Here is a 19,647-nt window from a genome sequence, read left to right on the forward strand (position 1 = left end):
TATTTAGACAGACCTGCAGAGATAATAACATGCACAAAAACAAGACAGAACAAAACCAAGCAACAATATACAACAAAACAACAACAACAACAAATCACTGACAAAGAACAAATCAAAACACAACAAGAAAGAAAAGCTTGTAGTTAGTTCAAGGATTTTTTGTTGGCCTTTAGGAGTATTTTCCAGTCCAGTCTGTTGGGGCACCACGCCCTGGCCCCAGAGTCCACCTTCAGCATTCCCTGGGGACCTCGCTGCTCCATTCCCTTGCTGTTCTGTTGCACCCCCTTAGTGTTTTGCCTAGGTGTGGCAGGATCAGATCGGGTGCAATTCCCACACTGTGTCTCTGGTGTTGTCCCCTGCAGGGTTATGGGTCAGTGACGGTCGTCATGTCTCAGAGTGGGGTCGACCATGTGGTCCTCTCTGTGGACTGGCTGCTCTAATTTGGAACATCGTCCTCACGGCCTGGTGGGCCAGGATGTGCTCCACTCTCTCTTCCTCCCCCTTCATCTGCAAGGGGTACAGTATTTTAAAAAAATAGTAATAATGTTCCTAAAGGAAAGCTTTTGACATTTTTACCAATAAGTATGATGTTTACATGAGGTGTTTTGATATTCTTTTGTTTATTAATTTGTGAATTGAGCGAAGGTTCCAGAGCAGATCACCAGTTTTCAGTCAGCAATTCCTGCCCATTTCAAGGCCCTCTTTATCTTGTACTTCTCAAGTGATCTGAAGTGAAGGTCCAGTTTATTTTCTTCAAAAATGTTCAGTCCATATGCTAAAATCTTTTATAAAATAAAGAGGAATTTAAAATGCGAAAAAGTATTAATTATAAGCCCCAAGCATTCATTTGTAGCTTCAGCAGATATAAAATTACGCTGTCATATTGTTATAAAAGTCTCTATCACTCTCAGTTTCTATACATTCCTCACTGTAAACCAGTAGCAATGTGAGATCTGGTATCAGTCTATGGAAAACTTGGAGTAGCATTGCTTTAACAGATGAAGAATTCTCTTTTTACATTTCTAAGGGTTCTTATTTTTCAGTTTTGAAATGAACTTAAAAAAAAATCACAAGTACAATATAAAGAACTTTTTCTCCAACTATTTGAGACTAAATCACCCATCTGATGACCTATCTCTTGTGAAGATTTTAGTATGTTTTTTCTGCAAATTACAGTCCAACCATCAAAATCAGGAAATTAATTTTGGTACATTACTGCTATATAATCCTCAGATCCAGATCAAGTTTCATTAATTATCCCAATAATTGTCCAGTTACATTTATTTATGAGTCTCCTGAGGAGTTTCCTCTTTCCTTGACTTTCATGAATGTGACAGCGTCAAGTGGTGTCAATTTTATTTGTCCCACACCAAACCTCTGGTGGTTTTAAACTACTGACCTTGCAGATTAGAGCCCAATGCATGACCACTATGCCACCGGACTCCTTTTATTTGTCCCATTACACACAATATTCATGTTCGTTTCTTGGCTACCAGGCTTCTTCACTCTGAAGGTACTATTTTTCTTTTATAACTAATGAATCTTTTGTGGAGAGATACTTTGAAATTGTCGAGTGGTGCAGATAGTTAATGTCTGAATACTAGCTGAAAGTTTGGAGGGTAGAGTCCACTTAGAGGTAGAAAGTTCTGACGATCTCTCACAGCCTTTGAAAACTCTGTGGGGTACACATGGGAGTCACCAGGAGTTGGAACTGACTTGATGACAAATACTTTGTTCCTTATCTAACTTCAGTTTAGTCACTGTATTTATTTATGTTGTTGTGGGTTAATGCTTTCCTATTTTGTTCAATAGTTCATCTGTTACATAACCCACTTATGTTACGATTTTTGGGGAAATATTTATGTGTTTTTTTTTTTCACCAAATAAAATGTTTGTAATGTTAAATTTGTTGTTACATTTTTTAAACATCATTTTATTAGTGGCTTATACAACTCTTTTCACAATCCATACATACATCATTTGTGTCCAGCACATTTGTACATATGTTGCCATCATCAGTCTCAAAACACCTGCTTTCTACTTGAGCCCTTGGTATCAGCTCCTCATTTTCCCCTCCCTCCCTGCTCCCCACTCCCCCTGAACCCTTGGTAATCTATAAATAATTATTATTTTATCATATCTTACACCATCCGATGTCTCCCTTACCCTTATACGCTGTCCGTCCTCCAGGGAGGAGGCTATATATAGACCTTGTCATCTGTTCCCCCTTTCTCCCTCACCCTCCCTCCACCCTCCCAATTTTGCCACTCTCACCACTGATCCTGAAGGGTTTATCTGTCCTGGATTCCCTGTGTTTCCAGTTCCTATCTGTACCAGTGTACATCCTCCGGTCCAGCCGGATATATAGGGTAGAATTGGGATCATGATAGTGGGGGGGAGGAAGCATTTAGGAACTAGAGGAAAGTTGTCTGTTTCATCGTTGCTACCCTGCACCCTGACTGTCTCGTCACCTTCCCCGCAGCCCGTCTGCAAGGGGATGTCCAAGTGTTACGATTATTTTTCATTTTGATGCTCAAGTTCTTTTAGATAGCTAATAGGATCCTCTTCCTGGGGCCCTTGTGACATTTTAATATATCACTGCCATTCTGGGAGCACTTTCTTGGTCTCTGGCGCAACAGGATGTTTCTCGTCTTGTACTTTCCCTGCCTCTGGCCTGGAACCAGTCATTTCTCCCAGGTACTCTGGTTACTTTTATTGGAGAATGGTATTTAGAAGGCCAAATCTGGGTTCTAGGTGGTCCCATTGCTTTTGAGATGTTGTAACTCCTTATTCCTCTCACTAGGAAGTTAAATAACATAGGAAGGGGCTTCAAAAGGTTTAGGGGAAATTCTATTATCTTTTAAGTAGAACTTAAAAAAATTTTAATCAGTTTATTGGGGGTTCATACAAGTCTTACCACAATCCATACATCCATCCATTGTGTCAAGCACATTTGTACATTTGTTGCCCTCATCATTTTCAAAACATTTTCTTTCTACTTGTGCCCTTTGTATCAGCTCCTCAGTTCTTTCCCCCTCCCTCCCCACTCTTCCCTCCCTCATGAACCCTTGATAATTTATAAATTATTATTTTATTTTTTAGACTTGAAATATTTTATTATGACTCTCTTAAAAATGGTAACCCCAATTAATCATCCAAAATTCAATTGTAAACACAACAGCAGCAAATTAGTAACAACTGAGTGTGAGCACGCAGACTGTGAAGGGGTGACAGACTGAGCAAGAGGGCAGGAGGGAGCAACGGAAAATGGAAGACAGGTGCATGCACAAGTGTGCCTGGGTGAGTCATCACTCTTGGACCACAGTGATATCAATGCAACTGTTTTGGAAACCGCTGGGCCAGATACTAAAATACTAAAGCACAGCAGGAATGGATGAGCCTTCTTTGTGAGCATGCTCAGCAGGTTGGCATGGAAAGAACAATGCACAGAAGCTCTCTGGTCTTCTTACAATGGATGGCTGCTTTTCGAGGATGCAAAGACATTTTCCTCTGGTTCCTGGATGCGTCATAGTTTGCTTTCCTTGACCCTGGAGGACTACAGCTGCTGTTCCAAAATCCAGAGAGACCCCGGTCATCAACAAAGCAACTGCAGTAGCAGTAACACTGAGTTCGCTGGACTGCTCCCTTCCCTCTAACTTGGCCTATGCTTTTCTTCTGGGCATGTCCAACGGGAATGGTTAAGCTTTACCAATCCATTTGATAAATAAGCCAGCTCGGACTCCAGTCCCATGGTCACAGAGCTAGACTGGATGAGGGTGAGGGTATGTATGCGTATCAATGTGCAGTCCTGGGGATCTGGACACTGCCCTCGTTATGTAACCCTTGCCCAGAACACTGGAGTCGCTTCCACTGGAGAGACTCCACGGTAACTCTAGAAGTGTCATTAAATACTCAGTTCACCAAGGATGACCACCTCCATTGTCATAGGATGATGCAGCATCTGCAGAATCGCAGTCTGCTGCCCCCTACTGATGGGGGTGAAGTGACAGGTGCGAAGTAGGCGTGGACTTTAATATTGGGTAATTGGGTCCTGAGTCTCTTGGTTCCAGCCCGTGTGACTTACTGGCAGTCATAGAGTTCTATGCTCTCGAGCCTGTGACAACTCTTCAAGTGCTCCAGGGAGGCATCTGTGATTAGTGGGCAATTGTCCAGCTCAGTCACTTCCAGCTGGTCATGAGCCCCATTTCCCAGGTGATGAATTCCATCATCTGTGATCAGCTCACAGTGAGAAAGACTCAATACTTGAAGATGAGGGCAATGCATAGAAAGTTGGATTAATGTGCAGTCTGTTATCTGAACACATTCTTCCAGATCCATCTTTTCAAGTTCATGGCAATTCCTAGCCAGAGTGGTAAAGCCCACATCTGGTAACTGAGAACATCTTGCCACTTCTAATATTTTAAGCCGTGGGCAGTTCTGACCTAGAGCATTAAGGATGGCATCTGTGATGTTGGAGCAGCCAGAGGCACAGAGGGACTGTAACTTATGGCACCCCCTGCATATTGTAATGAGACCATCATCTGTGATTTGCAAGCAAGTCTGTAAGTTCAAAGCCACCAGTTCAGGACAGTGTGCACCTATGTATTTAGAGCTTCATCTTCTGTGTGCAGCCTTTTAAGAATAAAGCCTTGAGACCCCCACAGCCTCTCACTAGTGCTTGGATGCCATCCTTGGTTACTTGGTCACACCAGGAAATATTCCGTTGCTCCAACAGTGGACATCCCTCACTCAGAGCTTTTAGAGACATGTTTGTTATTGATGTACAGGAAGCAAAGTCAAGGTGTCTCAGTTTGGAACAGAACTTGCTAAGGCTAGTACATGTAGCATCTGTGGTCTTTGTGCACCCATTAGATTCAGCACTTCAATATTCCTACAGTTTTGTGCAACTCCAAAATACCCATGGAGACTCAACTTCCGCAAAAGCCCCCACATCTTTTTGAGATATCTTCCACTACTTGGCCCTCAATATCCCTCTGGAAATCAAACAGATCAATTCGTTGCCAGTTACTGCCATCGAGAGCCAGAACATTCCAGGCACTGGAGACCCGAGCACAGCGACACAAGGTTACGACATCCAGAAAAGAGAAGATTCGTAATAGGAGTTCTTTGGGAAGTTTCTTATTGATTACAGCTTCATGGCTATTTGAGAACATCTCAAACCTGCTCTTGGTCACTCCATTCACGTCCCTCCTCATGGGGCCAGTGGGTGCAGCCGCGGCCAGACGCAGGCTGCGGCTGGCAGAGTGCAAAGACGGGCCCAGGGCAGGCCCAGGTGTGTGGGGACCGGGCGGAGGCCAAGGAGGGGCAGGGCAGGGGCCGGAGGACTGGAAGGGAAGGCCGCTGGCCTGCGGCTGGACCTCCACCAGCTCCCGTGGTGGTAGCAGTGGTGGCCGACCAAATTATTATTATTTTGTCATATCTTACACTGTCCGATGTCTCCCTTCACCCACTTTTCTGTTGTCCATTCCCCAGAGAGGAGGTTATATGAAGATCCTTGTAATCGGTTACCCCTTTCCATCCCACCATCCCTCCACCCTCCCGGTATTGCCACTGTCAGCACTGGTCTTGAAGGGATCATCTGTCCTGGATCCCCTGTGTTTCCAGTTCCTGTCTGTACCAGGGTACAACCTCTGGTCTAGCCAGATTTGTAAGGTAGAATTAGGATCAAGATAGTGGGGGGCGGGGGGTGGGGGTGGGGGAAGCATTTAAGAACTAGAGGAAAGTTGTATGTTTCATCGTTGCTATACTGCACCATGACTGACTCATTTCCTCCCCACAACCTTTCTGTAAGGGGATGTCCAGTTGCCTACAGATGGGTCTTGGGTCCCCAATCTGCACTCCCCCTCATTCACAGTGATTTGATTTTTATGTTCTTTGATGCCTGATACCTGATCCCCTTCGACAGCTCATGATCACACAGGCTGGTGTGCTTCTTCCATGTGGGCTTTGTTGCTTCTGAGCTAGATGGCCATTAAATAGAACTTTTGAAGCCCCTTTGTATATTTTTCCAAGCTCTTTCCTTTCCAACGGAGCCAAGCTCTTTCTGACTTTCTGCCATTCCGTATTTGTTATTCATTTAATCTAACTGTGAGTAATACTTACTTGATCCTTCCCTGTAAGTGTAATCAGTCTCTATCACCATTGCTATCCTCTGTGGACCTGACTCACCTTGTCTGTGTTTGCTTCTCTGTGCTGGGTCACCTCACCACAAGGAGCTCTCTTCTCTATGCTCAATCCTTAACGCTGTGACCTGGGCTGCCTGTCCCCTCTGCCCACCAACTGTGCGGTGCCTTTGGTCTTTGTATCTTTCTGCTGGGCCACAGCCCTGCTTTAACATGGAAGCGCACCTCACCCACCCTGAGTCAGGCCAGCCTCGGTGGGTACCCTCATCACCACTGACTTTGCATGGTGAGGCTGCCCTCACTTCACTTAGACTCTGACTTTTTGTGCCCGACAATGGCGCATGAGGTCCCCTGCCTCACCCTATTATCCTGTCATGCTGTCCCACTGCATGGGTGCCCTCCCTACCCTGCTCAGCTTCTGACTGTCAATGGGAGCCTGCCCTAGGCATGGATACTCTTCTCCCTTTATTTTGAACAATGACACTCCACACTGAGCCACCCACCCCCACTGGGAAGACACTTCCAACCTATTCATCTATAAATATTTTAGTGTGTAGCCTTAAAAGATAATGCTTATTTTAAAAAATCCACAAAACCATTATTATCATACCTAAACAATAACAATATTCCATACTATAGAGAAATCTAGTCAAAATCATTTTAATTTTTGGTGTAATTGTATTTAACAGTGAGTCTGTAGGCATACTTTGCTCCCAGATCTCTCACACAGAGATTCTTAAGCACAATTGTAAAGGCTCTTTATGATTTGGTCAATAGTAGCCATAAATATTTACATCCGTGGCCTAAACGCTCTCATCATCCATATAAAGCTGACTCATTTGACACCAGCTAAATTCAAGATTCGTTTCCTTGGAACCTGCCCTACCCCTCCTCAGATCTCCTTCGTATTTTTCCTCACTTCTCCTCCCATACCATTTGGCCGTATTGTCTTATTATTTAACTTCTCAAGGTTGGGAGATGTGTAATGTATATTTTGTATGCCAAACTGATCTGCCACCTTCTGGAATACCTGATACCTACTACTTGCCTCAACCATTTTGTGAGGGCCATCGGGGATACTATATAAGAACTTTTCGTGTAACCTATTGAGCAATATTTTTATGGAATTAGCATTATTACTTTTGTTGTTGTTAGCTTACCTGCTCTCCAAATTCTAGGCCATAATCTGTGAGGACAGAGTCTTATGTTTCCAGAGTTTATCATAGCAGCTAAGCCTCGGCTTTCACTAAATATTTGATAGAAAATAAACTCATTATCTAAGGGAAGTTAGCCAAGTTCCTTCATTCTTCTCCATCAAGTGATACGGAATAGAAATGACAAGATTAAGGAGAGGGAAAAGGTAAGCTTTCTTTAAAAAAAAATAATTCTTTTGTCCCTCTTGCAAATCTGATAGGTTTATCTCAACATGTAGTTACCAACTATAAACAAGTAATTCAACTCTTGGAGGCGGGGATAGCAAACAGGTAACAGATTTGTTCCTATTCTTTCATCTCATTCACCTGACCTCTGTTCTCATATTCCCCTTTGGGGGACTGTGTATGATGATACTTACAATTGTCTCTGTCTGCAGCTTCCACACCCACAATCAGGGACCCTTCTCAGAACAGCCAGATACTCAGGGTGAGGAGCAGTAGCGGAGACTAGCTGCTCTCTCCCTAGTACTGATACCAGATAACAAAATAGTAGGCAGTGAGTCCAGAGCGTGTCTCTGTTCCTTGTCTTCTGACACACCGTTTCCAACATTCGGATCAAAGAAAACATTCTTGCACTGTTCTCTCCTCAGGCCAGTAAGTGTAAAATGTTTTCAGAAAAAAAAATTTTTTTTCAGTTTATCATCCTTGAAAAGGATAAAAGATAAAAATCTGTCTTCGGGCTATTCTTTGATAGCTAAGTGATGTAGTTGAAAGTTATTGTAAATTTTGACAATACTGCATATTATCGGTTACAATAAAATACTCAGGTTATCAATAAATGCTTCAAAGGAATGGTTTCTTTTCTGAAAATAAGTATTTAGAGTTTTCAATTTTTCCCCTATTAATAGAGAGTGCAAGTTAGTTGGGCTTTAGGCCCAAGAAAACGACCCAATGTTCTCCTTGTGGGACTTCTTATAAGACGCTCTCCCGGAGGCCCATCTTGTCTTCAGTTACCCTGAGCTTCTTGAGCTGTACAAGTGTCAGCTTCACCTTTTCCTCTGCTTCCTAGAGAATGAGGCTGCCTCCAGATGTTTGCTCCTTTTCTTCAGCTCTTCTGAAGACAAAAGCCAATGCGATGGCCTTAAACTGAAGCATGATTGACGTAGATTTAGTTTAAAGGGAAAACTGCTGACTTTAAAGAGTGAACGTTGGAATTGGGTTCCTCAGGGAGACTTCTGGATCCCATCTGGTTTAATCATGATGTGGACATAATCCAACATGTCCTTTGTGGCATATGCGATTCTATGTTGAGTCACAGCCTGCTTCCCCTGTCTTTGAGGCTTCTTTGGTCCATCTTGGGGCTGTTTTTCCATGTTGATGATACTCGTAGTCTTCTGTTCACTCAGATTTTTGTTTCTATTGCTTTTTTTTAATGTTTTGATTCGTTCTAGCATGGTTTAATATGAAGCTACTGTATCTCCTATTCTTAGATTTCAGCACATAGTGCTGTAGCTGCCTGCTTTGGCTCTAACTAATCTAAAATAGGTCCTTTATTATTCTCACCTGAGCCGCCTAACACACTAACGTTTCTTCTGTTTCCTCTGGATCATTACAGATTCACCATGCGTGAACCACTCAGGACCTAACTGTCTTCCTTTGTGTCCACAGACTCACAGCCGCCACCCACGTGCATGCAGCCAGCAGCAGATCACACGCCATCCTCACCGTGCACTACACACAGGTGGGTCACCTTGTGTTCATGAGGCTTCTCTCCTTTCCCTTTGGACGACTCATCGTTCTTCCCGTTTTCCTTTCTACTCCCTTCCATTAACAGACCCTCTGATAGGACTTCATCATCTAGAATCCACATGCAATCGATGATGGCAGAGCGGGCTGAGACATTTCATGCAGAGTCATTAAAGTATCTTATATTTTACTTTTAACACTTCAAATTTTACTTTACATTCTTTATGTGATCTGTATGGTCATTTAAAATGAAAAACAAGTTTGAAGTGAAATTAAACATTAAAATTAAAGGTAGGATATTCACCTCCATTATGAAGGAGTGAAGAGGTTGACACATTCTCCCCAACAGTTAGTGTAAAGCTGGAGCAAATCCGCCAAAAAGAACCATTTCTATGCCCTGAAAATTGACCAAGAAGGACAATAAACAAAAATATTTATTTTTGAACATTGAATTTTGGTTGAGCTATGCAAATGTATGGTATTCGTTCCACCTCACCTGCACCCTTACCTCTGTGGGTAGTGTAGTTTGAGTAGGGCAAGCTGTGAAAATATACCTCTGCCCATTGGGCACACTTGAGTCGGAGCTTGTCACTTAAAATGATGACCTTGGTGGCCAGTGAGCCAGGGCGGCCAGTGGCTTCACCAGTCCCAGGTTGTGGGTTAGTTTTCGGCAAGACACCGACTCCCAGGCCATCTGGAACTTAACAGGGAATTTCTGGAGGTAATGCAGGTTATCACCACCACAACAAACAAGACAATTACTAATTCCTCAGTACGATCCTCACATCCCCTGGGTTGCCTGGAAGCTGTGCACATGTGCAACAGAGACCAACTGGATACAAGCCAGGTGGCCCTGACTGTCATCTATATCCAGAGGGCCCTTTAACTAGTGAAAGCTAGCCAGAAAAACAACCTACCATGACCCTGTAAGCACAGACTGGCACCTGTGCCCTAAGCTTACTGAGACTGTATTAGAGCAGACGGTCTCCTCTGTCTCCGCGGAGTGACTGGGAGTCTGGAACCTCACAGCGAATGCCTGGCACTACAGGGCTCCTTGAGAGTGCGAGAGCCGCTTGAAAACGGCTCTGGCGGACTTCCGATGTCTGGTCTAACTTCTGACCGGTTTTAGATTTTCCATTTAGGTTTTTTGAGTACGTTGGCTAAAAATCCAAAACATCACCACGGTTAAGAGAGGGTCTATGGGGGGGAAAATCTCACAAAGTTCTACATGATCAGTTTTAAATGTCTTTTTCTCCTTTAGGCAGTCCTGGAGAATGACCTCCCCTCAGAAATTGCTAGCAAGATCAACCTTGTGGATCTAGCAGGCAGGTAATTAGTATTTCAAAGCCAAGGGCAATAACTCCCATGACAATCCCATTGCGGAAGGAATAAGCTGGTCCCAACCTCTCTCACTTTCAATTACCCTGAGAGAAAATTCAAAAGAAATGACTTCTTCGAATGCCAGGCTAAGAAGTCGTAGTTTTCCAAGTTCCTCTCATCAGAGGTTCTCAATCTTAAACCCAAACCAAATTCACTGCCATCGAGTCAATTCCAACCCAACTCCATTCTCAATCTAAGTTGCCATTAAAGTCGCATGGGAACATCTTCAAACTCCCAGTTCCTTTGTAACAAGTCGGGTCCTTTAGACCAGTTACTGGGTAGGGAGGAAGCAGTGCAGGTGTCAGCGGCTTTCAAAGCTGCCCAGGTGATTCCAATGTAGAGCATAGGTGAAAAAAGCACTGTGCGGAGTGGAAGCACACCTTCCCTTGACTTCATTGGCTTATTTTGCAACTCTGTGTTAGTAAAAAAAAAAATTAAATATATTGTGGGAGCGGTGGGGGAAGGATACTCTTTTCATGAATTACAAGAAAGAAAAAATTTAGTCACATATACAGTATATGGAACCCTGGTCATATAGTGGTTACGTGTTTGGGTTGTGATTCTCATGGTCGGCAGTTCTAAACCAGTTTCTCCCACTCTGGGAAAAAGACTGGGCTTTCTACTCCCCAAAACATTTACAGTCTCCGAAACCCACAGGGGCTGCTCTGAGTCAGCATTGACTCGATGGCAGTGAGATATATTCAGAAAGTGTCTAAGATAAAATCAGGTACCTTTTCTTATTTTTAAATTGCTATGCAAAGTAGAACTAAACACAATCTGCAAGAAACTGTATGAGCCAATGTAAGGTGTGACTTTGTACTGTTTCCCATTACTTGAAAAATTAATTTTAGATGGTTGACAGTTAATAACTAATATTCTAAAGCCATTAATGTTTGAATTTAAAAACAACAAAGGTAGAGGGCAAGTACTATACGAGAATCTATTTTAACATCATTATTGAAAATGAGCTTACATTTAGCCACAATTGTTCTAGCAGTCAAATGAGTAATACATAAGTGTAATGAATTATTTGATTTTCAGAAGCAGAAGCATGCCACCAACTCTTTACAAAATGACAGTTTTCCTGAAACTAAATTCTAAGCACATTTGTTATGATGTGGGCCTTTTACAACATGGTGTACAAGATAATGGATGGTGTTCTCAACAGCATTAGCGGGACCCCATTTTCTTTTTTTTTGGCGGGGGGCTTTCAATTCTGTTCCATTTATTTATTTATTTTTAAATCATTTTATTGGGGGCTTGTACAACTCTTATCCATTGTGTCCAGCATATTTGTATATTCGTTTCTCTCATCATTCTCAAAACATTTGCTTTCTACTTGAGCCCTTGGTATCAGCTCCTCATTTTTCCCCTCCCTGCCTCACGAACCTTTGGTAATTTGTAAATTATTATTATTTTGTCGTATCTTACACTGTCCAACATCTCCCTTCACCCACTTTTCTGTTGTCCATCCCCCAGGAAGCGGGTATGTAGATCCTTGTAATCGGTTCCCCCTTCCTATCCCTCCTGGTATTGCCACTGGTCCTGAGGGGTTCATCTGTCCTGGATTTCCTGTGTTTTTAGTTCCTATCTGTACCAGTGTATATCCTCTGGTCTAGCCATATTCATAAGGTAGAATTGGGATCATGATAGTGGGGGCAGGAAGCATTTAGAAACTAGAAAAAAGTTGTATCTTTCATCATTGCTACACTGCACCCTGACTGGCTCATCTCCTCCCTGCAACCCTTCTGTAAGGGGATGTCCAGTTGCCTACAGAGGGGCTTTGGTTCCCCACTCTGCACCCACCCCTCATTCACAATAATATGATTTTTGTTCTTTGATGCCTGCTACCTGATCCCTTCGACACCTCATGATCACACAGGCTGGTGTGCTTCTTCCATGAGGGCTGTGTTGTTTCTGAGCTAGATAGCCACTTGTTTTCTTTCAAGCCTTTAAGACCCAAGATGCTATATCTTTTGATAGCTGGGTACCATCAGCTTTCTTCACCACATTTGCTTATGCACCCATTTTTCTTCAGCGATCTGTTGGGAAGGTGAGCATCATGAAATGCCAGGTTAATAGAACAAAGTGTTCTTGCATTGAGGGAGTACTTGAGTGGAGACCCAATACAGGACCCCGTTTTCTTGTTTGCATTTGTTTTGTTTTGTTTCTTTTGCTGTTTTATAGTGAAAGAGCTGATCCTAGCTACTGTAGAGACCGGATTACAGAAGGAGCCAATATCAACAAGTCCCTTGTGACTCTGGGGATTGTCATCTCCACCCTAGGTATTGTGATGATAGACTGTGTCATAGGATTGGGAGGGAGCCTTTGGAAAATAACTGGTAAATTTTATTTTCCATACTGGAGGTAGATACTACAACGTCCTTTTCCTTAAAGTTACCATATTGGGGGGCGGTTCATGAAAAATTGATAATTTTGTGGGGGTGTATAATTTGACTGTAGGCTCTAGTTCCAGGGGCTCCAAAAAGTTCATGAAAAAAATGCAAAGGAAAGATGATGAATTTTTTCCTCATGAACTTTTTTAAGTGCCCTCCCCATCCCAAATGTGACTATCACTCTAGAACAATCATTTCAAAAAGATAGAAGACAAAAGCAATTCGTGTCAAGAGTCCAAAGCCTGTTCTCCCACTACTGTATTGTTTTAACCTACTTGGGGTGTGTTTACTTCATAATACCTTCTTTCTTCTACTTCTTCTTTTGTCTTTTAAGCCCAGGACTCTCAAGTATTCAGCAGCTGCCAGAGCCTCAACAGTGCAGTCAGTGATGGTGGTGACAGTGGGGTCCCTAGCTCTCCTGGGGCCAGCAGTGGAGGGGGACCTTTCCGGAGGCAGTCTTACATCCCATACCGGGACTCTGTGCTGACCTGGCTGCTGAAGGACAGCCTTGGGGGCAACTCCAAAACCATCATGGTTGCCAGTGAGTGGGCGCTGAATCTGGTTCTGTGGTGGGACTGGTGCTGTGCCTCCAATAGAGGACATTGATGGCCAGGACTCTTCATTCCCTCAAGGGTCTCACTTACAACCTGACTGTTGCAGCTAGGCAAGTGGTAAGGGCTGGGTTGGAAGGGCTTGGCATTCATTTCGAACATTTCCCTCCTACCTCAGCTGTGTCTCCTGCACACACCAGCTACAGTGAGACCATGAGCACTCTGAGATACGCGTCCAATGCCAGAAACATCGTCAACAAGCCTCGGGTGAATGAGGTGAGACACCCTCACCGATGTCCTCGTCTGGCACCGCTCGCACCAAGTTCTATCTCTTTTCTCTTGTTGATCCCTTTCCATTTTGTAGTTGCTGCAGCTTGTCAGATATCGTCTCCAAATGATGACAAAGTGAAATTCTTTATCTCTGCTGAAGTTACTTCAGTAACTTTTCATGAATAATTTAGCTACTTCTCGAAGATCCCTGATGCACTGTTGCCCTGCTAAGATAGGTGATTGAAAAGTGTGTGTGTGTGTGTGTGTGTGCGCACACGCGCGTGCGTGTGCGCGCGCTGTTCTGATTTTGAATTTGTTGACTTGTGCCTGCTATATTTCTTTTCTATGCAAATTGCCGTGATTCCATTTCAGGCGAGAAGAGGAGAATGAGGAATTCATTCGTTCTGAAACTTGAATCATTTGAGAGTATTCCAAGTGTTTTTGGACATTTCAGGGAAATGTTATTGGCAGTTTCAGGGAAATATGCCTGGGCAGGGTTTGCTGCCTAGAGGCCAAACACACACAGCCCACCTGCAGACGGGTTAGAAAGGCAGTGTAAGGGCAGATGCTAACGGTAGTCTAATCATGACTTTGAACTGGTTCATTTGGTTTGATCCCCAGCTGAGAATTTGCACTTCCAACCTCAGAGAGACCGAATCAGAATCTACACCTCAACAAGATTGCCAGAATCTTGAAGAACCATTTAGGATTAAATATATAGATTCGGATTCAGAAAATCTAGGGTGGAAAAGCAAATTCTCAGCAGGTGATCTAACCAGAAACACAGCAGTTGGAAACCTTGATCATAATACTCCTACAGAAAGTTTAGTACCTACTACCTCTGCCTGCTCAGGCATTTGTGTTATCTTCCTGACTTCCTACTGTAAGGCAGTGATGTTCAAACTTGAGCGTATATCAGAATCACCTGGAGGGTTTTTTTAAACCATGGCCCCACCTGCCAGTATTTCTGATTTAGTAGGTCTGGGTAGGGCCAGAGAATTTGTATTTCTGACTAGTTTCTTGATGAAGTTGATAGGACTTGGGTCTGGGGCCACTCTTTAAGACCCTCTGTTCTGGTAATCCACTTTTTCCCAGGGAGATAAGTGGGGAAAGACTAGGGACCCGCGATCAATCAGTGGTGACCAAGTCTGCTCTGTTTCAGGATGCAAATGTAAAGCTGATCAGAGAACTCCGAGAGGAGATCCGAAGGTTGAAAGCCATGCTGCTGAGCTTTGAACTGGTGCGTAGGCCATCGGAACTTTTCCATGCTCAGATGGGGTTCTCCTCGAGCCCTGCAGAGTTCACTTGGGAAGGTCTGCGCCTTTGCATAGGATCTGAGGCCTGCTGCATTCCTGTGCCTCCGCTGAGTGGAAGTCGTGAGCAGAGGCAGGAGCAGACAGGTTTGCTGCTAGGTGCTGTGAGTCGGTGCAGACTCCTGTCGACCCTGACACTGCCCTGCGCCGTCCTCACAACTGTTCTTCAGTTGGGGGCTTAAATGAGTTTTGGGTTCCGAATGGAGCAGGTGTCTCCTTTCTACAGCACCCGTTGTCCAAAGGGAATTTTCCATATATGTAGGTAGATGTGAAATCAGGGTCCTCTAGGAAGATTTCTTTGAATTCTCTACTGTGTACCAATGTGAGGGTAAATATTTAGGCTTCTGGTTTCTGATTTTCATGATAATGCCTTTACCTGCCCTTTATCCTCCTTCGTAAGAGGGAGGGTAGGGTCCAGTGGATGGCAGAGCAGAGACATCTCAAAGCACAGCCCTCTCTTTCTATGCAGAGGAACTGCAGTTCACTGAATGATGAAAAGGATGCAAATCTGAAGGAGCTGGTCCTTCAAAATGAGTTGAAGGTGAGTGTGGCGGGTGGGGGCGGGGGGTGGGGGGGCTGGTCAGTGGTGCTTCCCATGTCCCTGGGAACAAGTCTGCCCTTCCATTACTCCGGGGCCACAGTTGCCCCTCGCAGGGCTGTGAGGGTTTACCCAGTTTTAAGGACAGCCCTGTCTTCACAGAGCCTCAAGTGAAGATGTGTTTGCCTCAGGGCTTTCTGACATTCTGTTTTGTACTCTTGGGTTTTTGTATAGTGACAATAATCTGAAAAAAAACAATTTCTTCTCAGTAAACCAATCACCAGATGTGTATGTATTGATCACCTAACATTAAATACTCAGCTGCTAACCCAAAGACTGGCAGTTCAAATTCATCAGCCATGCTGCAGGAGAAAGAAATGTGAAACTCTATGGGACAGTCCTCTGTCCTGTAGGTCCAATGTGAGTCGGTGGCAGTGGGTTAATATATGCCCACCATGATACTGTAAGAAATGCAAAGTGTTTCCCTCAAGTAGCTTGAAAGAAGTTCTTGCCTTCATGTGGCTTGCAGTCTTGTTGAAAACACATCTAGAGAATGGATAAGTACAATACACTCTATGGTTGAGATCACTGTTTCCTGAAGTGGACGATACCACTCTCTGGGGGGTGTTGGGACAACCCAGGAGGGCTGCAAAAGCTAATCCCTACTTTATCTTGGATTATGGGCTACAGTACAAACGTTTTTCATTGTCAGGAGGGCACTGAGTAATTTTCGTTCTGGAAAGAGGGCAGTTCCTAGGCCAAGTAAGTCTAGGAACATATGATTTAGATGAAAGGAGTTTAGAGAAGCGAGAAATGGATGGATTGGGATTTTCAGAGCAGGCATCAAGATGGGGCAGGGATTAGAAGACAGAGAATTAAAACTAGGCTTCTAAGGGTTGATAGGGTGTTAGATGGAGAGAACGGGGGTGGCCTGTTGGGTGAGGTAGGGGGTATCATAAACAAAGCCATGGACTGGGGAGAAATAACTGGTGGGGACACACATGGCTGAGCTACAACAGGTGCCCACGGTAGGTATAATGAGCAAGGTTGTGGCCATGTAGCAGGTTTAAACTTGTCATGAGCAAGATTAATTCTAGTTTCTTGAACCAGGTTGGTGACATAAAAGAGTGTTTTAAAGAAATTAATATCTCAGTTGTATGTGGGATGATTTGAGGGGAGGGAAAACTAGAAGCACAGAGGTCAACCAGAGGTAAGTGTAGCCATACCTCAATCCTTTTTCAGATTGTTCCACCACCATTCACATGAACCCCTTTGGGGACATGAACAGATACTGTTGAAAGCTAGGTTCTTTTTTCAGTGAAAATTAATGCATGAAAAACTTTCATTATCTTTCAATTCCATTTTTTTTTTCAGCAAAACTTTTGAGCTTCCCCCACTAGTATTTTTTTTCATTTGCTCCTGATACATATTAATTGCTCTGTATTTTCTTAGTGTTGTTGATTTATCATTACCTGGTCTTTCATATCAACTTCATATAGCCTTAATTCTCCTGAGGCCTGAGGGAGCTCTCAATGCTTTGTTAGACTTTAAACCATATGCAAGTTTATATTATAAATCATGGTACTACATCTTTGTGAAGAAATATCAGGTCATAAAGTTATCCCCAAGTATGGATCACACAGAAGTGGGATAGGGGAAAGGAGGATTATAAACATAAATGCTTGACTAATATCCCTGTTTAAAAAAATAACTTCTTAAATGACATGCATGGATTTATTTCATGATTATAAAAATAATACATGTGCATTGCAGAAAACATGTAAATAACCTTTATTGAGGGGGGTTCTATTTATAACAGTAACATTTGCTTACTGAAGAAAACTTAAAGAGCAATGCACGTTTGCGTCCTGCTTGTTCAAGCTGGAAGAGGTGCGAGGGTCTGTCTCTGGCGGTCTGAATAGCAGACACGGTGAGGAACGTGAAAAAACCCGTCAGGAAGACTTCCCACCATCAGTCCCTGCCCACACCGAGTAGCTGAGATCGCCCCCCATCTCCCACCTCTGCAGATTGACAAGCTGACTAAGGACTGGACCCAGCAGTGGGGTGACTGGAAGGCCCTCCTGGAGCTCTACAGTGTGGACATCAACAGGAGGAGGGCGGGGCTGGTCATTGACTCCAGCCTGCCACACCTGATGGCCCTGGAGGACGACATGCTCAGCACGGGTGTTGTGCTCTATCACCTCAAGGTGAGGACCCTCTTTCTTCAGGAGCTGCTGGCCTGAGAGGTCAAGGAGGGAAATACTGGGGCAGTAGCCACGTTTCTCTGAACTGAAACACGTCTGCTCTCAAGAAACGGATCTAGTCAGCCCGTTGGGATGTTTTCCTTTTGATGAACAGAGCAGAGCACTAGCGACCAGAACAAGCATTCATCTTGAAGCTGTAATTCCATTGCTCTAAGATAGCTTGCTTGTTCTCTGTACTTAAGTTTCCTCATTTTAAGGTAAGCACATTACCTCTTTTGTTCCTCTTATGACTTCCTGAGGGACAAGAGAGCAGTCTGGAGCATTAAACCCAAACCTCAGAAGCCACTAGCACACACAGATGGTGCCTAAAGGCTAAGGAGGAATTAAAAACATATGAAGCCCTTTGCTTCAATACTTCCCCACTACCTTCTGTGCCCAAATAACAAAAAGTACACCTCCCACTTTTCCATCACTAGGTTAACATGAAAAAGGAGTGAGAAGGAAGTTATGTATAAAACATGAAGGAGGGGCCAAGGGGGTGGGCTGGAGAGACTGTTGACTGCATGCATTCACCTAGGAAAAATCAGAGTAACAGTGTGGTCCTCCAGAAAAAGCCTGGCTCTTTGTTACCTGGTGGCCAACTCCTCATTTCCAAATGAAGCTATTTGAGACTCAGTGACTGATGGTAACTGGAACCTTATATCCTTGTTCTTGTCAAATGTGTTTATCATCCGGGGAGAGGACTATCCTTGTGTCCTTACTGTCTTCCTCAAGCCGAGCCCAGTGGTCCTGTGCAGATTGGCCACACCCCAGGGACCGAAAGCCCTGGTCTTTATATTTGTTTTCCTTTAAACCATTTTATGGGCATTTCATCTAGATATCATGCAATTCAGTGGTTCAGTCATATCAAGAAAAGTTGTACAATCATTACCGCAATCAATTTTAGAACGTTTTCTTCTTCCTTGTACTCATTATTATTAGTGTAATGTTTTAATGGTGGCAAAAGTATGCACAGGAAAACATTCTCCAATTCAACAGCTTCTACATGTATAATTTAGTGCTACTGATTATATTCTTTGTGTTGTACAACCATTATTGATACCTTTTTCCAAATTATTCCATTAACTTAAACTCAGTGCCCCCTAAGCTAAACTCTTCCTCCTTCACTCATTGGTCAAGTTTGATTTCTTTTTCTATGGTTTTCTTGTGATATAACATTCACATATCACACTTCTATAGTTAAATTGCTAGTAAGAAGAGTTGCATAGACATCATCACAGTCACAGTGTCCCTCCCACTCCCGCATCCATTGTTTGCTCTCTAGTTCCCTTCACCTACCCCCCAGCCCCACCCTGTCCCCATAACCATCGCAGCAGTTATTGTCTCCAAACAGCCACTCCCTCTGTGCCTCATAAGCTGGGGAACCTAACAGAAACAATAAAAACAAAAATTAAAAAATAGAAGAAAATAATAGTAATAATAGAAAGAAAAAAGTAAGAAAGACTACCAACAATATTTAAAAACCCAGAGAAGAAATTTCTGTTGTGGAACAAGTGAGAAATATTGAACTTAGAGCAAATTCAGTGAGGGAGACCAACTGACCAAATATCATCTACCATGGTTTAGTCCACCCTACTCAAGTTTACAGGGGTCTCTGTCTGATAGTCCAGCTGTTGGAGTCCCTTGCCTGCGGCCAGAGGAGACCTGTCAGAGGCTTAATCGGACCAGATGCTCTGCAGATGGATTCCGGGCTCCCACTGTCCTCCACAGCCTTCTACACATTGGATGTTCACCATTTAAACTCTGATACTCTTCCCTTTGTCATATCTGGATTTTGTTATGGTCATCTTTGGATCACGCAGGCTGGTGGTGAGCTTCTTCAATGTGGACTTAACTGACACCTTGCTTAGATGGCTGCTGTGTTTGAATACAAGTTTTTTATACCCCAGACA

General features: G+C 43.5%; 1 protein-coding gene and 1 pseudogene across 1 annotated transcript in view; one reads left to right on the forward strand and one right to left on the reverse strand.

Moving 5' to 3' along the window:
• Nucleotides 1-19,647, forward strand: part of STARD9 (StAR related lipid transfer domain containing 9) — a 136,228-nt gene that overhangs the window by 76,985 nt on the left and 39,596 nt on the right. Inside the window, exons 8-16 of the mRNA XM_045286451.1 lie at nt 7,558-7,627; nt 8,966-9,038; nt 10,305-10,372; nt 12,611-12,708; nt 13,154-13,360; nt 13,549-13,646; nt 14,803-14,880; nt 15,423-15,494; nt 17,519-17,698. Coding sequence (XP_045142386.1) covers nt 7,558-7,627; nt 8,966-9,038; nt 10,305-10,372; nt 12,611-12,708; nt 13,154-13,360; nt 13,549-13,646; nt 14,803-14,880; nt 15,423-15,494; nt 17,519-17,698 — 944 coding nt within the window. The remainder of the gene's footprint in view (nt 1-7,557; nt 7,628-8,965; nt 9,039-10,304; nt 10,373-12,610; nt 12,709-13,153; nt 13,361-13,548; nt 13,647-14,802; nt 14,881-15,422; nt 15,495-17,518; nt 17,699-19,647) is intronic.
• LOC101641014 lies at nt 3,943-5,216 on the reverse strand (annotated as a pseudogene).

The sequence above is a fragment of the Echinops telfairi genome, unplaced genomic scaffold, assembly GCF_000313985.2.
Source record: "Echinops telfairi isolate 266 unplaced genomic scaffold, ASM31398v2 ScPeMD7_8;HRSCAF=38, whole genome shotgun sequence".
Lineage (NCBI taxonomy): Eukaryota > Metazoa > Chordata > Mammalia > Afrosoricida > Tenrecidae > Echinops > Echinops telfairi.